The sequence below is a fragment of the Dreissena polymorpha genome, chromosome 11 (genome assembly GCF_020536995.1).
Source record: "Dreissena polymorpha isolate Duluth1 chromosome 11, UMN_Dpol_1.0, whole genome shotgun sequence".
Classification (NCBI taxonomy): Eukaryota; Metazoa; Mollusca; class Bivalvia; order Myida; family Dreissenidae; genus Dreissena; species Dreissena polymorpha.
The window spans coordinates 78,068,402-78,091,561 of NC_068365.1; the positions used below are offsets into that span (position 1 = coordinate 78,068,402).

Sequence of the window (23,160 nt, forward strand, 5' to 3'; positions counted from 1 at the left end):
TATGAGTATTTTTGCAATATTGAAGATAGCAGCTTGATATTCGACATGCATGTGTATCTCATGGAGCAACACATTTTAAGTGGTGAAAGGTCAAGGTCATCTTTCAAGGTCAGAGGTCAAATATATGTGGCCCTAATCGCTTATTTTATGAATACTTTTGCAATATTGAAGATAGCAACTTGATATTTGGCATGCATGTGTATCTCATGGAGCTGCTCATTTTGAGTGGTGAAAGGTCAAGGTCAAGGTCATCCTTCAAGGTTAAATATATGGGTCAAAATTGCACATGTAATGTCAATTCTGCAATTATGAAGCTAGCAATTGTATATTTGAGATGCATGTGTATCTCATGGAGCTGCACATTTTGAGTGGTGAAGGGTCAAGGTCAAGGTCATCCTTCAAGGTCAAACGTCATATAGTGGGACATTGTGTTCCACAATCACATCTTGTTAGCATATACAGCACATGTGAATCGTATCATATGACCGACTTTCTCGCATAATGCCCTACCTATTTATCTATCTACTCATAATGCTTTGTTTTGTTTTCTTTGCTTCCATTGTTTATTTTTCTGTTGTATTTCCTTGTATCTATCTACCCATAACCCTTTTCTTTGTTATCTTTATTTGCATTGTTTACTGTTCTGTGTTATTTCATGATGAAGGATTTGTTGATGCCCATAGGATTGTAGCAATTCGTGACAAAGAGCACTCACAGTTTGTATTGTGTAGTGATGGATACTTATAGTATTTTATCAAGATACTCGTCAGTCGGATTGTTCTTTGCATCGTTAAATGTGCTAGTTCTTATGTCTATACATACAAATGAAATTGCTCTAGAGTCGTCTCTACGAAACATCAAAGGCCAATCTCAACTTTGCCGGTGTATCCGATGGCCATATACACGCGCCATAGTTGGTAAACGTTACGTTTCTAACTCACTGTTTGTAATTAGATCTATTTTCGTCTTAATTACAGTCGTCTTATTTACATGGATTTATGCTATCATGTTGCTTTCTGGGGATATCGAATTGAACCCAGGCCCTGTATCGATTAGCTCTCTTGATTCCAATATAACGGAGTACAATTCACTAAACTGCTTATTAGCAATGCCCAATAACCTTTCCTTCTTGCAATACAATGTCCAGAGTATACGGAACAAAATAGAAATTCTTACAGCAGAACTTTCAAATTTCGATATATTATCCTTTTCTGAGACGTGGCTTAACAACTCTATCGAAACTGATGAACTCCTTATCCCTTCTTACCAATGTCCCGAACGCAAAGATCGAATACATGATAGCCATGGTGGGGTTATGCTTTATGTTAAAGATTGTATCCATTATAAACGCAGAGTTGACCTCGAACCGATTACGTTAGAGTGCATTTGGATTGAGCTCCACTTGCTGAGTATGAAGCGTGTTTTATTTGGAATATTTTATAGACCACCAAACGCGGATGCATCATATACCAACTTAATTGACGACTCGATTGGTTTGGCAATCGAAACTGGTATATCTGACATCATTATAACCGGTGACTTCAATATGAATAATAGTCAACCAATACTAGTAAGAAAGCTTGACTCCTGGTGCCTAGAATACAATCTTGTTCAAGTTATCAATGAACCTACGCATTTTACGGAAAGATCCTCGTCAATTCTTGACCTATTGCTATTAACAAACCCCAACAGCTTGGTATTGTCAGGTGTTGGTGATCCCTTTCTTGATCAACAACAACGCTATCATTGTCCTATATATGGTCTTTTTAAATATAAAAAGCCAAATGCGAACGTATACGAGCGTCATATATGGAGCTATGAGGATGGTAACTACGATTTGCTACGTGAAACGTTTTCTTCACTTAATTGGAATACAATTTCAAGTTTGGATACTGACACATATTGTACTAATATCACCGACACTATTATTCGTAATGCCAAACTTTGTATCCCAAACAGGGTTATAAAAATCAAACCGCGTAATGCTCCATGGCTAAATACACATATACGTCGAATGATTAGAAAACGCAAACGGGCTTACCGAATTTAAAAAAACTAAAAAAAGTGATTATCATTGGTCCAAGTTTCGAACAATCAGAAACCAGACAATATCTTTTATTCGCCAAGCGAAAAATCAGTACTACGACAGTCTAAGCGATAAACTTAAAGAAAATAATGACACACCTAAGAACTGGTGGAAAATACTTAAGTCCTTTATCAATAAACCTAATAATAACATGAACTCTCATATTATTAATCCATTGGACAACTCCACCGTGACTGATTGTTTTGAAAAGGCGAACATTTTAAATACATTCTTTCAAAGTCAATCAATTATTAACATTGATAACGTAGGTACACCAGAGCTCACTTATGCTCCAATTACTAACTCTTTAGAAACTTTTATTATTTCACCTTCTGATGTCCATTACATCCTTAAGTCTCTTTCTGTTGACAAAGCATCAGGACCTGACGGCATAAGTAACCATATTTTAAAGGAATGTCGAGCTGAATTATCCACTCCTTTATGTGATTTTTTTAACTTCTCACTTAACAAATGTATAATGCCAAGCTGTTGGAAAGAAGCTAATGTCACTGCAGTACTTAAAAAAGGTGATCCTAAAGAAGTGAGTAACTACCGACCAATTTCTCTACTTAACACGATGGAAAAAGTCTTTGAAAAAATAATATTTAAACATGTGTACAATCATCTTGTAAGTAACAAAATTCTTACCCCATTCCAGTCCGGTTTTCTGCCGGGGGACTCAACCACCAACCAACTCACTTATATATATGATACGTTTTGCAAAGCCCTTGACAATGGATTAGAGGTCAAAGCTGTCTTCTTTGACATAAGCAAAGCCTTTGACAAAGTATGGCACCAGGGTCTATTACTTAAACTCCATGCCTATGGCATCCGCGGTAAGCTGCTATCTTGGATTCAAAATTATCTTAATGGTAGACGCCAACGAGTAGTCATTCCAGGCGCCGTCTCTAATTGGGCTTTACTAGAGGCCGGGGTTCCCCAGGGCTCTATACTTGGGCCCCTCCTATTTTTAATCTTCATAAACGATATTGTAAATGATATCCAAAGTAGCATCCGTCTATTCGCTGACGACACATCCCTGTACATTATTATAGACGAGCCCAACCATTCAAATGCAATATTACAAAATGATATCAATAAAATTTCTAACTGGGCTTTAAAATGGCATGTTCTATTTAATCCATCTAAATCAGAATCACTTACATTCTTCAGAAAGCAACAACCTAATCAATACAACTTCACAATGCTCGCTACACAAATACCTGGTGTTAGTTCCCACAAGCATCTAGGAGTCTTCCTGTCGAAGGATTGTAAATGGCACATACATCTTAAATATATAACTGATAAAGCATGGGGTAGAATTAATATTATGCGCAAACTAAAATTTAAGCTTGACCGAAAATCTTTAGAAATCATTTATACGTCCTTTATTCGCCCACTTATCGAATATTCAGATGTTATCTGGGATAATTGCACACAAGAAGAAAAATATGAACTGGATAAAATTCAAAACGAAGCAGCGCGAATTGCCTGTGGAGCAACCAAATTAGTGTCCCTAAATGATTTGCAACACGAAATTAACTGGGAACCGCTGCAAGATCGACGCGATAAACATAAACTCATATTATTTTACAAAATGCAAAACTCTCTAAGTCCTCAATACTTATCCGATCTGGTACCCCAACAGGTAGGATCTATTGCGAGGTATAATCTTCGAAATGCAAATGATTTACGCACTACCGAATGTAGATCAACCCTTTATTATAATTCATTCGTTCCCGCAGTAATACGAAAGTGGAACACATTACCAGACGAGGTTAAAAATAGTGAATCGCTAAACATCTTTAAATCCAAGTTAAACAGAACCTTAGTTAAAACTCCGGCGTATTATTATGTAGGTAAACGCTATCTCCAACTAACTCACACGCGGTTAAGAACCAAATCAAGTGCACTAAATGATCACCTTTTTGCGAAAAACATTATCTCGTCGCCTCTTTGCTCTTGTGGTGCTATTGAAACTACTAACCACTTTTTTTTCTTATGTCCGAAATATAACCACATTCGCACTGAACTTATTAACATCATAACCGGTATAACTAGTGATGTGGAACTCGATACACTACTCTTTGGATGTTCGCACCTCGACGAAAAGGAAAACTCCAAAATATTTAAATGTGTACAACAATATATTAAAGAATCCAGGCGCTTTTCATAACAATCTGATACTGACCCAGTCACAAATTGCTGCAACCTCATGTACGATCTCTTGCATAAACAGTCCTTCATCTCCATATTTCTCTTTCACCACTTTTTTTTATTTTTCAGATTTATCGCGTATAGCTCTTATTTCTGGCATATCCACTGCTAACTAGTCTTATAATACACCCATATATTGCGTAACTATTACTGCAAGGAGAGAAACTATATAAGATTTATTTCTTTCGTTTCAATCCTTTTCTTATACTGATTGTTTTGTAAATTACTTGATGTACACTGTGTTTGCCAAAAGAAATAAATATGTTTAAACTAAATAAAAGAAATCTTTCTGCCACAAACTATAAAGTTATTTATTTGATGCCCCTTTCCGAAATGTTAAGGTGGTGTCGTTTGACAACTAATTACGGTTATAATAACTACAAAAATCGTTTTGAAACAAAACACGCTTTTGATACGTAATCCCCGAAATAATCACTTGCACGATATAAACTTGTAATTAATGTTTCAATTGTGCATATCTTGCTATAATACACGTCTTAATATTATTTGAGTTTATGTGATTTTTATTGCATACAAAATATGTTTAAAAATTGAGCCTCTTTTCTTAAAAGAGCCATCCAATTGCATATATTATATAGCAAATATATAACACGTGTTACAAGCAACAGAATGCTGTGGATGGGTTTCCGCTTGTTACCAGTAAAGCATTTCGTATGTTGCAATACGCTGTTTGAATTTTATGATAAAGAGATTGTGTATCTCATGGACAAGCGATACACCCTGTGCGTCAGTTGTTTAAAGCGAGATTATACGATTTTGTCAAATATTTATTTATTGATATAAAATGTGTAAAAAAACTTATTAAACATATATATCAATATAAATTAAAATAAAAGTTAAGAAATACATGTGTCGAAAAATGCGAAATAAGCCAGATATTTAATTCTGAAATCGAAAATGAATGTACATTTGAATTCGCCAGCATGTAAATCATGCATGTACGATGTGAATTTAAATTTAGTTTAACGGTTCATTTTAAATTCCTGCAACGATATCTTCTCATACGACACACGAACACTAAAAAGACGAATGTTTCGGTTATTGTAGGAAAATATGTACCAAATATCTTGGTCACAATCGGCTCGGGGCGCTAATTTGTCTTTGCTGCATTTTTAGAAATTCGTCTTCAATATATAATTTTTCTTGCCTATTTTGTGTTATTGTAAGATATTTTATCACTATATTACAATTTAACACATAAAAAAAAATCGTATAATCTCGCTTTAATCAAACCATGGACAAGCGATACACCCTGTGCGTCAGTTGTTTAATCAAACTGTAATCAAACCGTATTTGGTGATGATGGGTCGTGTTTACTTACTTGTGTCGGCTCTTTTCGTGCTGTCCTTGACAGGTATTTATTTTGTTGTACAATGTTTTTGCTAAAACAATGTTTATTTGAGGTAATACAAAACAAATACAGTGTGAAAATATTGCGTTTATTTACAATATGAAATTAGGCATATTCTGATGATCAAAAGTTAGCGTATTGATAGACAAAAACAGGCATATTATATAACACTAATTCATTCGTTGGCGTTTTTATTTCTGTATGTTGTTTTACAATTTAAAAAAATGTACAATATCAATGAGATAAGAACATATACATTTTTTCAAATATTACAACTCTGCAATATTCAAAGCTCTGAGTTATTGAGAAACAATTATTGTCCATTAGAAATTATTTGACAAATTGACGAAAATGATAAAAATCATACACCTATGAACAGCAACGTACATATTTTTCCAGAGCAAGCATTTAAATTTTCGTAGAAACATTTGCAAAGTCGATCTGGCAACCGCAAAGTAAACTGTATTTAATGTTGCTGTAATAGTGCTCTATTCGAGAGTCAGATGAGCAAAAAGGTTGAAAATAGATACATGTTTTAAACGTGTTAGAGGTTCTAATTGTTTAAAAAAAAAGGATCTTTAAAACATGTTTAAACTACAACCTACTTAGTATTGTTATTGCCTTCGTAGGTTATTCGGGCTACACCGTTTCTGGAACCACGACCAAATCATACAGAGCAGAATTAACCACTCATCAGCACACCGGAACGTCTAACATACATGGTAATACAATACTTAAAAAAAACATGACATTATCGAGTTGTGCATTTGTTTAAACAATGCGATGTCAAAAAAAACTTGTTTATTTCCGCTTACTCGTACAACAATTTGTTTGTGTCAACCGTAAACTTTTTTTGTCGGTATTCAAAGTCGAATTTACGACTATTTTTGCTTTTTTCCATCATGTACGCTTAAAGAACAGCTAAGCCTGCGCTAATTTGTACAATATTCGAATACAAATATTCAATACATTAACGTTGCATTTAATAAAATTAAGTAAACAAAGAATGCAAAAAAGAGAATTCTGCACGCCATTTCATACTGCGTTTGAAAGAACCAAAAACAAGATAACAAGTTTAAGCTGACCTCCATACCCTATGTTTTTTTTAGATAAAAGTGGATACAAATTACATCGTATTGTTGGTCTTACATAGTCATTAATATACGTTTAACTAAAATTGATTATTTAATTATACCGTAAATATTTTATGATATTTATCTGTAATAAGCGAATAAACTGTTGTTTATGTGCATGCCTTTGCACTATGTTGAGATCGTGGGTTTTTTTCTGTAGAATTATTCAATTTTTATTCGATTGCTTTCAAAATAATATACCGTAAGTTTAAGGATAAACAACACTCGGAACGCAAACATGAGCCACTCGCCAAGGTTCAGGTTTTCGAAGTCTCGCTGAATAACCTTATCTGTATTTTGCACTAACCTATTATTTTCAGTATGTGTAGTTATTAATGCCAATATCGAATATATTACATAATGGTACTACGCTTTGCATTATTATTTAGATATTTTACAACCAAAAAACAGGAGAAATGAGATCAAAGGAATTCGCCAAATGAAATTTTTAAGATTTTTATGTCTGTTAATAATGAGAAATGTTCAAAAGAAAAATACAGGTATGTACCTTTGCTCAAATGATGTTACATGAACCAAACTAAAGTTTGCTTTATGACGTATGTTGTTATAATTAATCATTACCACAGATCCAGTGCGGCTTGTGAACGGTCCCAACCATTACAGTGGACGTGTGGAGGTCTACCATAACGGGCAATGGGGAACCATTTGTGATGACAACTTTGACCATAACGATGCCAACGTGATTTGCAGACAGCTCGGTCTTTACCGGGGATCTAGGTAAAGTAAAATTCGTTAGAATAGTTTACTTCTTGTTTGTTTGTAAAACAGTAAGTGATAAGAGGAAACCGACATGTTTTAGAAACTGACAGTTAAGGTGAAATATATCAGCTTCATATGCTATTAAAAGGAAAGTAAAAGGAAATTTAACTTATTGCTATCTAGCTTACACATGAACAGCAAGTATTCGAGGCACACGTTCTGTGTATTTATTTACTGTCTACTATTCTGAGTTGTAACGTACGTTTAAAGCCAATAATCTGTTGCTAAAGTTACGGGCAGGCTTACGGCAGAGCGCATTATGGGCAAGGAACCGGTCAGATCTGGTTGAGCCTTCTCGATTGTGCTGGGTATGAATCCAGTATCAGCCAGTGCAGTCATTGGCAATGGGGCTTGCACAAGTGTGATCACTCGGAGGATGCAGGGGTGGACTGTTATGGTAACATACTATCTCCTGAAGATTATTTTCAGGATAAATTCTGGTTTTCGTTTACTATTATTGAGGCATACTTATTTGGGTTTTGTTTTCGATGTTTACTTCTCTCGTTTACAAACATTAAAGGAAGCATGATAAACATTTTTATGCTCCCCCAAAAAATTTTGGGGAGAGCATATAGTCGCCGCTTCGTCTGTCCGTCTGTGTGTCCGTCCGTCCTTCCGTCCGTCCGTCCGTCCGTCCGTCCGTGCACAATTTTTGTCCGGGCTATTTCTCAGCAACTAATGACCGGAATTCAATGAAACTTTATGGGAAACTTCACTACCAAGAGGAGATGTGCATATTATCAGCGGGTTCTGGTCGGATGATTTTTCACAGAGTTATGGCCCTTTGAAATTTTCCATTAAATGTACATATAGTGCAATTCTTGTCCGGGCTATTTCTCAGCAACTGATGACCGGAATTCAATGAAACTTTATGGGAAGCTTCACTACCAAGAGGAGATGTGCATATTATCAGAAGGTTCTGGTCGGATGATTTTTCACAGAGTTATGGCCCTTTGAAATTTTCTATAAAAAATTATTGTGCCCCCAACTACTGTGCCCTCAAGACGTTTCCTTTTATCTGAATATATAGTGCAATATTGTGACAAAAAACACCTTTGGGGAGCATCACCCGTCTCCGACGGTTTCTTGTATACATTTATCATGTTTACTATGAGTTTATGTCATATGTTTTATTTCGTTTTCTTTCACTCTTATTAAAGCATGACTTTTAACTATTTCATGTTCGTTTCATATCATTGAAACATCATTAATCAATACCATGGCGTTAACTATACCAACATCATAAACCGTTCGGTCTAGTCGACTATTAATGGAGCGAAAAATTTTACCGTTTCATTATCCCCACGCTTTTTGAAAAGCGTGGGGATATTGTGGTTATCTCCGCCGTCTGTCTGTTCCGTCTGTCTGTCGGTCCGTCCTGGCCACTATATCCTCCTCCACTATAAGCACTTGAACTTTGAAACTTACACACATGGTATCTATGAACATATGTGCGACCCTGTACTATTTGGAATTTTGATCTGACCCCTGGGTCAAAAGTTATAGGGGACTGGGGTGGGGCCGGGTCAGAGATTGTCACTAATTTTTTATGTTATTTTACATTAACTTCTTCATTTCTACACCGATTTACTTCAAAATGATACTGAACATCTCTTATGACAATACGGTCAATCTCAACTATACATGGCCCAAATGCATCACCAACCCTGGGGCGCCCCGCCCACATAGACCACGCCCACCCAAAATTGTGTTTTAACATAACTTCTTCATTTATTCCCCAAATTAATACTGAATATCTCATGGTAACGATCCCTAGCTATTTCAACATAATTTAAATCAAAGCCAGATTGGCGGTCAAGACCCCGAGTTAATTCATAATTAAAATCCAATCCAGATTGGCAGTCAAGACCCCAAGCTATTTCAGCATAATTAAAATCCAAGCCAGTTAGGTGGTCAAGATCCCAATCTATTTCAGCATTATTGAAACCCAAGCCATTTTGGATGTCAAGACCCCGAGCTTTTTCGGCATAATTAAAACCCAAGCCATATTGGTGGTCAAGACCCCAAGCTATTTCAGCATAATTAAAATCCAAGCCAGATTGAGGGCCAAGACCCAAAGCTATTTCAGCATAATTTAAATCCAAGCCAGTTTGGTGGTCAAGATCCCAAGCTGTTTCAGAATTATTAAAACCCAAGCCATGTTGGCGGTCAAGACCCCAGTCTATTTCAGCATCATTTAAATCTAAGTCATTTTGTGGTCAAGACTCCAAGCTATTTCAGTATTATTAAAATCCAAGCCAGTTTGGTGGTCAAGATCCTGAGCTATTTTAGCATAATTAAATCCAAGCCAGACTGGCGGGCAAGATCCAGAGCTGTTTCAGCATAATTAAAATCCATGTCAGTTCAGTGGTCAAGATTCAGAGCTATTTCAGCAAATCAAACCAGATTGGCGGTTAAGACCCCTAGCGATTTTAGCATAATTTAAATCCAAGCCAGTTTGGTGGTCAAGATCCAGAGCAATTTCGGCACATATAAAAATCCAAGCCAGATTGGCGGTCAACACCCCGAGCTTTTTCAGCATAATGAAAATCCAAGCCAGATTGACTGTCAATACCACAAGCTATTTCAGCATAATTAAAATCCAAGCCAATTTGGTGGTCAAGATCCCAAGATATTTTAGCATAATTAAAACCCAAGCCATATTGAATCTCAAAACCCTGAGCTATTCCGGCAGAATTAAAATCCAAGCCAGATTGGTGGTCAAGACCCCGAGCTATTTCAGCATAATTAAAATCCAAGCAAGATTGGCGGCCAAGACCCCAAGCTGTTTCAGCATAATTTAAATCAAAGCCAGTTTGGTGGTCAAGACCCCGAGCTATTTCAGCATAATTAAAATCCAAGCCAGATTGGCGGCCTAGACCCCAGACTATTTCAGCATTCTTTAAATCCAAGCCAGTTTGGTGGTCAACATCCCAAGCTATTTCAGTATTATTAAAACCCATGCCATTTTGGCGGCGAAGACCCCGGGCTATTTCAGCATTTTCAAAATACAGGCCAGTTTGGTGATCAAGATCCCAAGCTATTTCATCATCATTAAAATCCAAGCCAGAATGGTGGTCAAGATACCGAGCTTTTTCAGCATAATTAAATCTAAGCCAGTTGTGTGGTCAACGCCCAAGCGAGTCAGCCTTTTAAAAATCCAAGCCAGTTTGGTGGTCAAGATCCTGAGCTATTTCAGCCTAAATAAAATCTAAGCCAGCAAAGATCCCTATCTATCTCAGCGTAATAAAAATCCAATTCACATTACCCACCCCAGGGCCCCGCCCACATCGGCCACACCCACCCAAATTGCCTTTTCGTCCGTCCTGGCCACTATCTCCTCCTTCACTATTATCACTAGAACCTTGAAACTTACACACATGGTAGCTTGCGGCGTGGGGATACGCGTCGGCCTCTGCCGCGCCATTTCTAGTTACGTTTGGCTTGTTTACCGTAATTAAAGCATACAGTTACGAGACGACGACAATGACGTATTACACCACTTGGTTTCCTTGGTTGACGACACGCATGCCTTTATGGCAGACTTCTACAGGTAGATATATATATATATATATGCTTTTCTGTATGCTTAGTTGTGTTGAGTTTTTATTCGTAACTGTTTTTAACTGAGTTATAAAACTATACTTGTTAGGCATATTGATTTAATTAAAACGTCTGTAAACGTCTAATACAAATATTCTTAGTTTTTTCTGTATTTCAGGAGGCTATACTATTACGTCTATACCAACCATAAGTTGCAATCACAAAACAAACATACAAACCACTTTTACTTCTTTCATAAAATATCTTGCATTCGAAAAATACTTCTCAACACATTTATATAGCTAACGTTGACATTTATTTTTAAGATATGTAAGGACTCTGAGGTTAAATTTTAACGAAACGATTTTAAACACATTTCCAGATATCAAGAAATTCATTAGATACGTAAATGAAGTACTTAAATATTAAACGCCAAACATTCTTTCTTTCACGTAAGCGTCCTCTTCCCAGTGTGGTGGGTATTTCTACGAAACAAGTGGTCACTTCGGAAGTCCAAACTACCCGTCTAACTATGGAAATAACGAGGACTGCTATTATTATATCAGAGCTCCGGTCGGTCATATAATTTGCCTAGAATTTTCAAACTTTAAGACCGAAGCATGCTGTGATTATTTAGATATTCACGATGGACCATCAACAGGAAGCGATCGCATTTTAAGGTATTCGTTGTACTACTAGTAATACAGGTTATTGTGAGAGATCAGGGATTGTGTTTATAAACAAGCTGTAAGAAAGCTTACTCACAAATTGCTTTGACGAGTTTAATAAAAAAATTGTTTGTAATTACAAACAGTGCGAATTAAAAAATACGAGTAGAAGCAGAGCCTCATTCTAAATGGACTGAAGTCAAATGCCTAAAAAATATCAAATAATTATAAATTAAAATTCATAAAAGATACATTTTTTTAGTTTCAAACAGTTGCCAGCGAAAACATCGAATAACAATAAAGCGCTGCCGTAAATTTTAAATTTTCTTTGTGACATTCGGGTGGTGACGTTGTTAGTGAATATTAAGCAAGTTCTGTCCATATTCTGTCCATGTAAGTAAATAGTGACCGTTCCACAAATTCTTGATGCCATTTATCGCGTCTTTCGGACCTAAACTGGTCATTTAGGCACAGGAGGGCAACATTTCGTGTGGAACAATATTAACAAATACATTGCTTAATTAAATGAAATAAAAGCATAAGTTCACATGCATGTTTTAATTTGTATTTACACTACTACACATGTATATTTGAACGTATACGTACAAACACTTACTTTGCATTAAACCTGTTAATTTTCTCATGTTATAAAACTTTTTGAAATTACCAATATAAGATTACAATAGCAAAAGTTTAGTCTTATATAAGCGAAAAGTAAACAATACATTTGTATGAAACGCATACATGACCAAAAATACATAATATAAGTAAAATGTAAATTTTATAAAAGTAGTAAGATCAATTGGTTGTTGTTGTTATTTGGTATTTGCACACATGCCGGGTATGCGGACACTTTGATAACAGATGGCACTTTGATAACAGAGTACAACAAAAGCCACGCGCAAGAGAATAGTTCTTCAGCTTATTTGCATTTATGTTCTGTTCATTTGGTTTTCTGACATGGAACATTGTTTGGTCGATTAATGGTATAGCACTTCGTATTGCGAAGAGAGAAACTCAAAGAAAAACGGTGGAATGTATGAAAAAGATAAAATTCCATCGATAATCAGCATGAATCGGATGATCTTAACATATTACTACAAAATCAATATACTTAGAAATAAATCAAAAACGTGCTTACTATTCAAAATAAAAGATCAATATGTCAATTTATGTTACACCATGTTACATTTAATTTAGTAACGTATTTGAGAAAATTCAAATGTTTAAAGAGTCGGATGCCAAATTTTCATTGACACTTCTTTTACCGATCATCTCAGTGACAATGGCACTTCTATTCCCGATTACTCGACACTTTTTACCACATATAACACACTCGTTTAGTGCATCAGAAATTCACAATTCGCTTTGGAATAAAAATGTATGTATTGACATAAATTATTAACGAATTACTGAAATATGTTCTTATCCCTTTGGAATATGATTTTGTATAAATGTGAAAGATAAATGTAAAACACATTCGATATGTCTGCTGAGTACAGTCTATATGACCATATATTTTCCAGTTTTCGAGTTATCCAACCGCCGGATCTTCGCATAGTACACGAGCTTAAACATTTTTAACTAACGTTCTTTGTAGCGAAACGGTCTTTCTAAAGCATGTGTAATTATGTCCTAATGAAGGTACTAAGGCAATTTGCTTTTATATAAGTTAGCATATAATGAAACATCACTCCATTCTCTGATTAATTTTGTGGCTACGCAATGCCCCTTAAAAAACCCTTCGCTCCCGTTATCTAGAGCCCTGCTATAAGTAGAATTAAACACGATCGTGTTGATCAACATGATCCGTTGTATTCTGATCTCTCTGAATATCAAGTTACCACTAAAAACAAGTTCATTATGTAGACAGTTATTTCCAGTCGTCACTTGGAATATATTTTTTCAGAAATAAGCATTTTCATATTATTTAAAAACGATCAACGCTATTGTTTATATTTTACGTGTGTTTGTAATTAAGTAGTTATGCATAGATTCCTAATGTGTCGCTGGACAATGCACATTGATTCGTTCTTCAAAATGTTTGGTAAGAAAAGCCATTATATACATAAAGGCATTTGAGGTAGAAGATAAAACTCATTTATCAGAGTGGCCAATTTGTTGAAAGTCTCTGTTATCCGAAGTTTCCTTTATCGGAAATCAAAGTGTCTGCAACTTCATGAATACGACCTTTTAAAACATGCTATATCTTCGTTTATATTTAATTGAATACTATCAAAATTTCAGTATTTGAAGCACGGTGTTACTCTAAATGCTGGTATATCAAACAATTTCTTGCAATGTTTCTTAGTAGTTTTATTTGTTGAAATGTTTACTGTTCATCCAGTTCATGCTGTATTCTGACCGAATTTTCTATTTTTGGGGGCAAAAATCTACCATTCTTCCGTGATTTTCTCCTTCCCAATAGAAAAGGATACACCATTTATCAACTCGAACATGTGCCTTGTCTAAAACACTTATGTTTTTTTTAACTGAGGAACTTACCTCTCGCGCGTGGCTTTTGTTTTTCTCTGTTATCGAAGTGCCATCGGTTATCAAAGTATCCGCATTACAAGCGTGATTCCATGATTGTATTCAAGCAGATAATCCTGTACCTTATGAAACATGGTTTGATAATAAATGAATCTTCACAGACAAAAACTAACGAATATGTGCTTAAAACATTCAATTATCCACGTAATCGAAAAAGCATACGGTGGTTTTTCGTTGACTTGAATAAAACAAACACTTCTACAATACTTATTTTTATAATATCGTGTGTTTGAGTAAATGGAAATCAGTGTTGAATTCTATGACATTTAAAAACGGTTTTGTGCCTGAGACGTTGGGGTAAAACTAAAATATGCAACCCTCTTACCATGTTTCATTCTTTGTTTGACGTTTCATTATTGTAACAAGTGAACTTGCTTATTTTTAAATTATTTATATAATTGCTAATTGACTGATTGATGTATTGGTTGTCGACTGACTTTCATGTTTGAAGGTTGATGGGAAACAATGATACCTATCTTTGCTCGACGGGAAATAGCCTGAGTGCCCATTTTCACACTGACGGATCTGACTCTTTTGGCGGTTTTGAAGCAAACTATACGGTAGTTCGACAAAACGGTAAGAGCATCGATGATTCTTCTTAAAAAACGATTTGTCAGTTATTGTATTAACGTATTGTCCTCCGGAAATGTCTTGCGATCTGTCGAACTTGTGTGTCATAAAAAGAAAAAGATCACATTTCTTGTGATTGAGATATGGCATTTATTTTAAATGACATATAAAACAAGGCTATTGTCAAGCAATATGGTCCCCTACCGGCTCCACAACTGTCAGAAATTCCACCATTTTCAGAATTGTATTGTTTTGGTTGCCATAGCAACCACAATTTTTGACGTAGGAACAAAATGAAATGACGTGCATAATGTCCATATTGCCATCTATCCATGTTGCAAGTTTCATAAAAAAAAAGTATGAACTTTTAAAGTTATCGCAGGATCCAGTAAACCACCATTTTCAGCAGTATTTCTAGTCTATTTGTTGCCATAGCAACCAGAATTTTTGACGTGGTAACAAAATGAAATGACGTGCATAATGTCCATATTGCCATCTATCCATGTTTCAAGTTTCATGAAAAAATATGAAGAACTTTTAAAGTTATCGAAGGATCCAGAAAAGTGTGACAGACAGACAGACAGACAGACAGACAGACAGACAGACAGACAGACAGACTCACAGACGCACAGAGCGCAAGCCATAGGTCCCCTCCGGTGAAACCGGTAGGGGACAATAATTGATACATTGTTTATACACACCCATATTATGAAGTCAACGAACACACGATTTTCTATCAATGACGCAATCTATATGGGCGGCGGTCAGTTTTGAGGCGGATTTTGTCTGTTTATAATATCAATGACAGTAAAATATCGTCAGACAAAGATTGTGGCTGGTTTTATTACATAAATACGTGAAAAGTGTCTGACAATTATGGATCGCATAATAACTAGTAAATTTCGTTTGCCAGGTTGATAAAAATCGGTATGTTAATAGAATGTCAGATCAGGAAAATGCACGTTATCCAGTTTAACGTCCGGTAAAAATGCGTTGCTGGTGTTACAGAATAAGTGAATATTGTCGAAAAAATTCTGGATCCTACTATAACTTAGCAAATACTTAAGCTAGGTTGGTAATCCTATATATACGGATAGAGAGCAACATGGGTTTTAAGCATTCTTTTTATTTTTGTTTGCCCCCCCCCCCCCCCAACATTGTTGTTGCTATCGTTATAGAAGTAGTGAAATAGTGAAAACTAAAATCTTAAACCTGCGACAACTTATATAGTAATTAAGCTAGGTTAATAAAACTCGGAATGTAGATAGACGACCATATTATTTCAGTATTTTCGGCAGACCAAAATGTTGGTTGTTATGGTTACTTAGATATTTGAACAATAAAAAAGTACTTAATCTAGGATGATGACAAAATTAACCCGGTAGTCAAATGCTGTTTTTTATTTGATCAAACTCTTCTTCATTTACTATACAACAACATATTAACAATACCTGTATAAGGTGTTTGTGCATCTTCAATGTTATTCTAAAAAATTGTTCCATCAATTTTGTTCTTTATAGTGATTTTGAGGTTTTTATAAGACAATTATGTTATAGTTATACGGCATTTTATCTACGCTTAACATCTCTTACGGCATATTTATAAAGATTTATATTCTTCTCAAACACGCCGATTGAAAGTTAATGATTATGTTTCAATAAATGTTGATGAGTGTAGTAAATGTTCGTAACTTGAAAATGATTGAAGATGCTATTTTAAATAATTACATATCGGTATTTAAATATTAGTGCGTGTTGATAAAATTTTGAAAACATTAATCATTATATTACACGATGTAATGATGTCGTTGAATCTTTTTTAGCCAACAACGTCAGACTGGTGGACGGTCCGGACAATTATACTGGTCGGGTGGAGATTTTTCACAACGGTCAATGGGGCACAGTGTGTGATGATGATTTTGGTTACGAAGAAGTCGTTGTAGTGTGTCGAATGCTGGGGCTGTTCCAAGGACAGGGGTACAAAAAACAAATTTGAATTTCAAATATTTGGCATCGTTGTAACTGTGTCGTGTACAGCTATGATCTAATATTAATACTTTTGGTATCGTTTTCAATCGATCGGATAATGCTATTTCTTAAACACGATTAAATCGTTCCGATCCAATAAACCGAAAATTAAATAACATTACGATAGTGTTTTATGTATTGGTCATTCGATTTACCATTTATCTAAATGAAAGACTGGCGACTTGGTTTCCTTAAAATGTTCTCTGGAGTAAGTTTCGTGGTAACTGTTTAATCAGCACATCAAATAATACATGTGCACTTCGTAAAGACAAAGTAATGCAGCATCTTATCCAATAAAATATATGAAAACAAATGTTAAATGTTAAGAAATAAATAATGGAGTACGTTATAGTATTATATGCGTCAGAAATATGGAACTGCTTAAGTTACTTAATGAACGAAGTGTATAAATTTGGTCACAAAAATACTGAACGCCTTTAACGATTTGTATCATGCAATTCAATGTGTATATTTCCTAGCGTGTGTCTTTTTTTAAAATTTCTTTTCAAGATATGGTCGGTATTACAAACCGGATTCAGGAACGGGTCAAATATGGCTGGATGATTTACGATGTGTCGGGAACGAGTATTCTCTAAACGACTGTGGTTCAAACGGGTGGGGGTCCCACAACTGTGGACACACTGAAGATGTGGGTGTTATTTGCAACGGTAGGCATCAGGTGCACTTATATTTATTGTACATAAAACATTTTGGGTGATACTAAAAACATACAAACAATATATATGTGAATATATATGTGAGGTGTTAAAAATTGATACTCGAACAAGCTGTCAAGATGCAAGTAAAGTAATATTAATTTTGAGGAACGAGGTTATCCAAAATGTGGTAATGTCGATAAACTATAATTTTTTAAAATGATCATATCCGTGAATTGCAGGGACTGAGCTCTCTGTCTGTCTGTCTTTGTCTCTCTGTGTCTCTATCTCTGTCGGTCTCTCTCTCTCTGTATCTCCATTTGTCTCTCTCTGTCTCTCTCTCTGTCTGTGTCTCTGCCTGTGTCTCTCTCTGTGTCTCTGTGTCTCTCTCTGTGTCTCTCTCTGTGTCTCTCTGTGTCTCTCTCTGTGTCTCTCTGTGTCTCTCTCTCTGTTTCTCTGTGTCTCTCTCTGTGTCTCTCTGTGTGTCTCTCTTTGTCTGTCTCTCTGTCTCTCTCTGTGTCTCTCTCTGTGTCTCTCTCTCTCTCTCTCTCTCTCTCTCTCTCTCTCTCTCTCTCTCTCTCTCTCTCTCTCTCTCTCTCTCTCTCTCTCTCTCTCTCTCTCTCTCTCTCTCTCTCTCTCTCTCTGTCTCTCTCTGTCTCTCTTTGTGTGTCTCTCTCTGTCTCTCTCTCTGTCTCTCTCTGTCTCTCTCTCTCTGTCTCTATCTCTCTATCTGTGTCTCTTTCTGTGTCTCTCTCTGTGTGTCTCTCTCTGTCTCTCTGTGCCTCTTTGTATGTCCATCTCTGTTTCTCTCTTTGTGTCTCTGTCTCTCTGTGTCTCTGCCTGCGTGCCTGCCTGCCTGCGTGCCTGCCTGCCTGCGTGCCTGCCTGCGTGCCTGCCAGCCTGCGTGCCTGCATGCCTGTCTGCCTGCCTGCCTGCCTGCCTGCCTGCCTGCCTGCCTGCCTGCCTGCCTGTCTGCCTGCCTGTCTGTCTGTCTGTCTGTCTGTCTTTTTGTCTGTCTGTCTGTCTGTCTGTCTGTCTGTCTGTCTGTCTGTCTGTCTGTCTGTCTGTCTGTCTGTCTGTCTGTCTGTCTGTCTGTCTGTCTGTCTGTCTGTCTGTCTGTCTGTCTGTCTGTCTGTCTGTCTTTCTGTCTGTCTGTCTGTCTGTCTGTCTGTCTGTCTGTGTCTGTCTGTCTGTCTCTCGTCTGTATGTCTGTCTGTCTGTCAATCTGTCTGTCTGTGTGTCTGTCTGTCTGTCTGATGAGCAAAACGGTTGAAAATAAGTTGAATTTTGAAACAATCATCTTTTTTGTAAACATGGCGTTTAGAAAACGAAGCAACAAATTAGATAAACTTTACAACGCATGTTATAGTGCTATTTTCATTTGTAGTTCAATCGGGTTACTATACTGCTGAATACACAGGCCAATACTACACAGACACAAGGACAGAAACAGCTACTCATCAACACAGCATGACGTCTTACATAGATGGTAATGTACAATAAATAAATAAAATAATCGAGTCTTGCATTTAGGTAAACAATTACACGTTAAGCAAAATATTGCTTGTTTCCGCTAACTAATCCGACTCTATTTGTTTGTGTAATCCGATAAGTTTTCCCGGTATTTCAGATCAAGTGTTCGATCATTTTTTGCTTAATTCGATCTTATTCGCTTAAATACCGAGTTTGCGATCATATTTTGCAACATTCCCTTAACGTAATATTTAAATTAACTTAAAATGAATAAGAGTTTACGGCACGTCATTGCATATTGTGTGTGAGACCCAAACAAAGCTAATGAGAAAATGGGATAATCCGACCGAGCTACCCTGTTAATTTTTAGATGTAAGTGAAACAAACATTTATTTTCGTGGTATTTTCTTCGCAAAACGACTTAAGAAACATATGTACATCTCCTCATTTTCCACTTCATCTCAATGAAATTGAAACGATTCCAATCTATACTTTGCTTTATTAAGTTTCAACACATACTGTATTATTTTAACATTATCACAGATCCAGTCCGGCTTGTGAACGGCCCCAACTATTACAGTGGACGTGTGGAAGTCTACCACAATGGTCAATGGGGAACCATTTGTGATGACAACTTTGACCATACCGATGTCAAGGTGATTTGCAGACAGCTTGGTTTTTACCAGGGATCAAGGTGAAGTGAAATGCAAATAAGTGTACTCCTTGTTTTTTTTTGTGAAAACGTTATTAATATTTATACAAGAGAAACTTACATGTTTTACAAACATGCAATTTATATCAGTTAATATATCGGCTCTGTGTGCCTGTTTCGGTGAAATTTAAAGGGGAACTATCAACATGACGTATTACATCAAGCAAGCTATCATATATGTGAATTATGTGAATTATATTGACTATGTATGTTGTTAATCTTTTTCCTTGTAGTAAATCCGAGTATTATCCACGTGAAATGATTGAGTATACATATAGTTAAAAATTTATAATGAAAAGACTCAAGAGAAAAACATGTTTCGTATTTATTTACTGTCTTCGGTATACGGATTTTAACATTATTTTCCGAACGATTATTAATGTTACTCTAGTTACGGACAGGCTTACAGCAATTCGCATTTTGGCCAAGGCTTCGGTCAAATCTGGTTGGACAATCTTGAATGTAATGGATATGAATCAAGCCTTGAACAGTGCAGACATCAGGCATGGGGCTCTCACGATTGTACACATACGGAGGATGCAGGGGTGGACTGTTATGGTAACATACTATCTCCTGTTGATTATTTCTATGATAATTGCTACTCAATAATTCCAATTATGTTGTTTATCGAATCAAAGATATATATACTTATTAAAAATCATTATCCTTTTCCGATTGACGTTGTCAGCAAGTGTCATATGTTTATTTCTAAACAACTATAATTAAAATATACATGTTAAACATTTGGTTATCATGTTTGCATGTTTACTATTATTAAATCATTAATATTTACCATTTGGTTTTCGGTAACAATAATTAGAAGAAAACGTGATATCTACTTTGTTGTTACTATCATGTAAACGATAATTTTTATGTAACATATCGGCATTTACTGTTGGTTTTCGTTTTCTATAATGAAAACATGTTTCCTATTTTGTTTTCGTTTATTAATTATATAATTGGAACATCAATTATCAGTACTAGTGCCCAAGTGCATTTACTAAAATCATACACGTATACCGTTTGGTACTTGTGGACTGAAACTGGAGCGTAAATGTTTACCATTTCGTTTACTTTTTGCTTGCTTTCGTAATTACAGCATACATGTACGACACGACGAAAATGGATTATTACACAACTGAACGTCCGTGGTGGCAGACGACATTCAGCCCTTGGTGGCAGACTACTGCAGGTCAATACAATATATATAAAGATAACTTTTTTTAAATGTCAATGAAAGACCAATCACTTATTCGTAAGCTACATTTTCAGTGGAGCTAATTGATTCTGTTTCCATAGCAATAGAAACATAAACATGATTCCCTTTAATACAAACTTCGTGACAGCATGTGTATCTTTTTAAACTGGCTTTAAGGTTTTAAACAATTCAATATGTTTATGTTCCCATGTGTACATTGCATGTCTTTTATTGAATAAAATAAAAAAATGTTAATGTCCCCTTTTATAATATTTTGAAATTGGTATGCAATTGTCATCGTTGTCATATATTTGACGTTTTAATGTATTAGTGTGATTTAAACGGTATTTGATAATCAGAACACGTTTAAAGCATTTTCCAGGTAGGGTTCATTGATTATTTATAATAACATAATAACATATCTGTGCAAGTTACACATTGCAAGATGCTTTTCAAGTGGTATCTAGCGAGACGGTCGTCATGTTGTGATAAAATATTGACCAGATTACACCGTGCAAGACTCCATGATGGTATATTGCAGCATCATTGCTTGTAATATATATGCCCAGGTTACACCGTCCAAGACGCCATTCGGGTGGGATGCAGCGAGACTGGCTGGGACATCCAGGTGGACATGGATATGCTGCGCCGCGTGTACCCGAACGCACGTGCGTCCGACATCTACCTGGGAGAGAACACGTGCATGGGCATGGAGTCCTGGAACCACGTGGTCTTCCAGCAGGGTCTCAGAGAATGCATCACGAGTGAAACGGTAATAAGCAGGATGACCTGTCAACATCATTTCAGATTAAAAACGATATATATTGGTTATATGCTTGTCAAATCATTTTGCCGTTAATGTTTCTTTTTTAATTGATTGTTTATATTCTTTTTAGTCTATATGATGGTAATTATTTTTAATAAATAAGTAATTTTGTCTTATGACGTTTTCAATCGTCAAATTGTTGTTTCTTGTCGTGTTATAATACATTGATAACTTCTTGATTAAGTGTATAACTGTTTACTTGTATGTCACTGTTTGTTTTGGCGCTGTAATAGATAGGCACTTTAATAATAAAGTTGACTTCATCGCGTCCGCTAATTGTTATCCTTTTATACTGAAAATGTTTAATATATGTTTTTACTTAAAAAGTCAGTCTGTACAACAAACAGCTGCGTTAAGGATCTATACTGGATTCAATTATATATATATATATATATATATATATATATATATATATATATATATATATATATATTAATTTCTTATATCGAAAAATCACTAAATTTATTAAAGTTCTAGTCTATTTTGACTACTTGTTTTTCTAAAAAAAGATTTGATTTTGATTTTCAGGTAAGGCACGACGTCTTCGTCTACTCGAACCAACTCGTGTACGCGGAGAGAGACCCCGTTCACCCGTTCATCATCCGACATTACAAATGGACGGTCGGCGTAGAGTGTGACGTGCAGAGGAACGATAGCTCGTCCGGTATGAGTGCGCTAATCGTAGAAGGAATTTGGGAGTATCAATACCAGAGTACTGTATAAATACAAGAATCTGTCGATACTGTTTTAGTCTACAATAATTTTGCATCCATAGAACGCATAATCATACTAATTAAATGGAGACACACAGCTTGTTGCTTCTACGAATCGGTTCGGTACAAGAATCAGCGTACAGTACCAGTCAAACGTAGTATGCTTTTTAAGTAGACAAATCGTACAAATTTAAGCAAATATCGTACAGTTTTTTGACCTTGCATGTTCGGTATTGGTTTTGACATCTCTGAAATCATCATCAATAAATCGGTATGTAATTCAGGTCACATAGTGCACGAAAACAACAACCATCAAGGTGGCCCGCTGGTGTCTGGCGCGAGCCACTATACGGTGAACATGACGTTCTACCTGGACCCGAACTTTCAACAGCCTCTTCCCAGCAATCCTCTGCGCTTGCCAGTGGGCACGGACGTGTATGTGAAGGTGTTTACCCAGGCCACTGACTGGACGGTGAAGATGCGCGTGCACACGTGCTACACAAAGCCCTCGCCTACTTCACCGGACTATCTGCGATACAACCTCATCCAGAACGGGTAGGGCAGTTTGGTTTTAATGTATGGGTAATTTCTGTTCTACTTTTAGACGAGTTTGCTTACACAAGGATTTTCCTA

At 36.1% G+C, this 23,160-nt stretch overlaps 1 protein-coding gene across 1 annotated transcript in view; it reads left to right on the forward strand.

Annotated features, from left to right (window-relative positions):
- Positions 1–23,160, forward strand: part of LOC127849959 (deleted in malignant brain tumors 1 protein-like) — a gene marked incomplete at its 3' end in the record, with an annotated part of 105,812 nt that overhangs the window by 13,324 nt on the left and 69,328 nt on the right. The window contains 15 exon segments of the mRNA XM_052382699.1: positions 6,305–6,397; positions 7,396–7,546; positions 7,819–7,985; positions 11,052–11,141; positions 11,589–11,811; positions 14,804–14,928; positions 16,745–16,898; positions 17,460–17,617; positions 18,993–19,094; positions 19,622–19,772; positions 20,182–20,348; positions 20,890–20,982; positions 21,558–21,760; positions 22,343–22,478; positions 22,812–23,082. Coding sequence (XP_052238659.1) covers positions 6,305–6,397; positions 7,396–7,546; positions 7,819–7,985; positions 11,052–11,141; positions 11,589–11,811; positions 14,804–14,928; positions 16,745–16,898; positions 17,460–17,617; positions 18,993–19,094; positions 19,622–19,772; positions 20,182–20,348; positions 20,890–20,982; positions 21,558–21,760; positions 22,343–22,478; positions 22,812–23,082 — 2,284 coding nt within the window.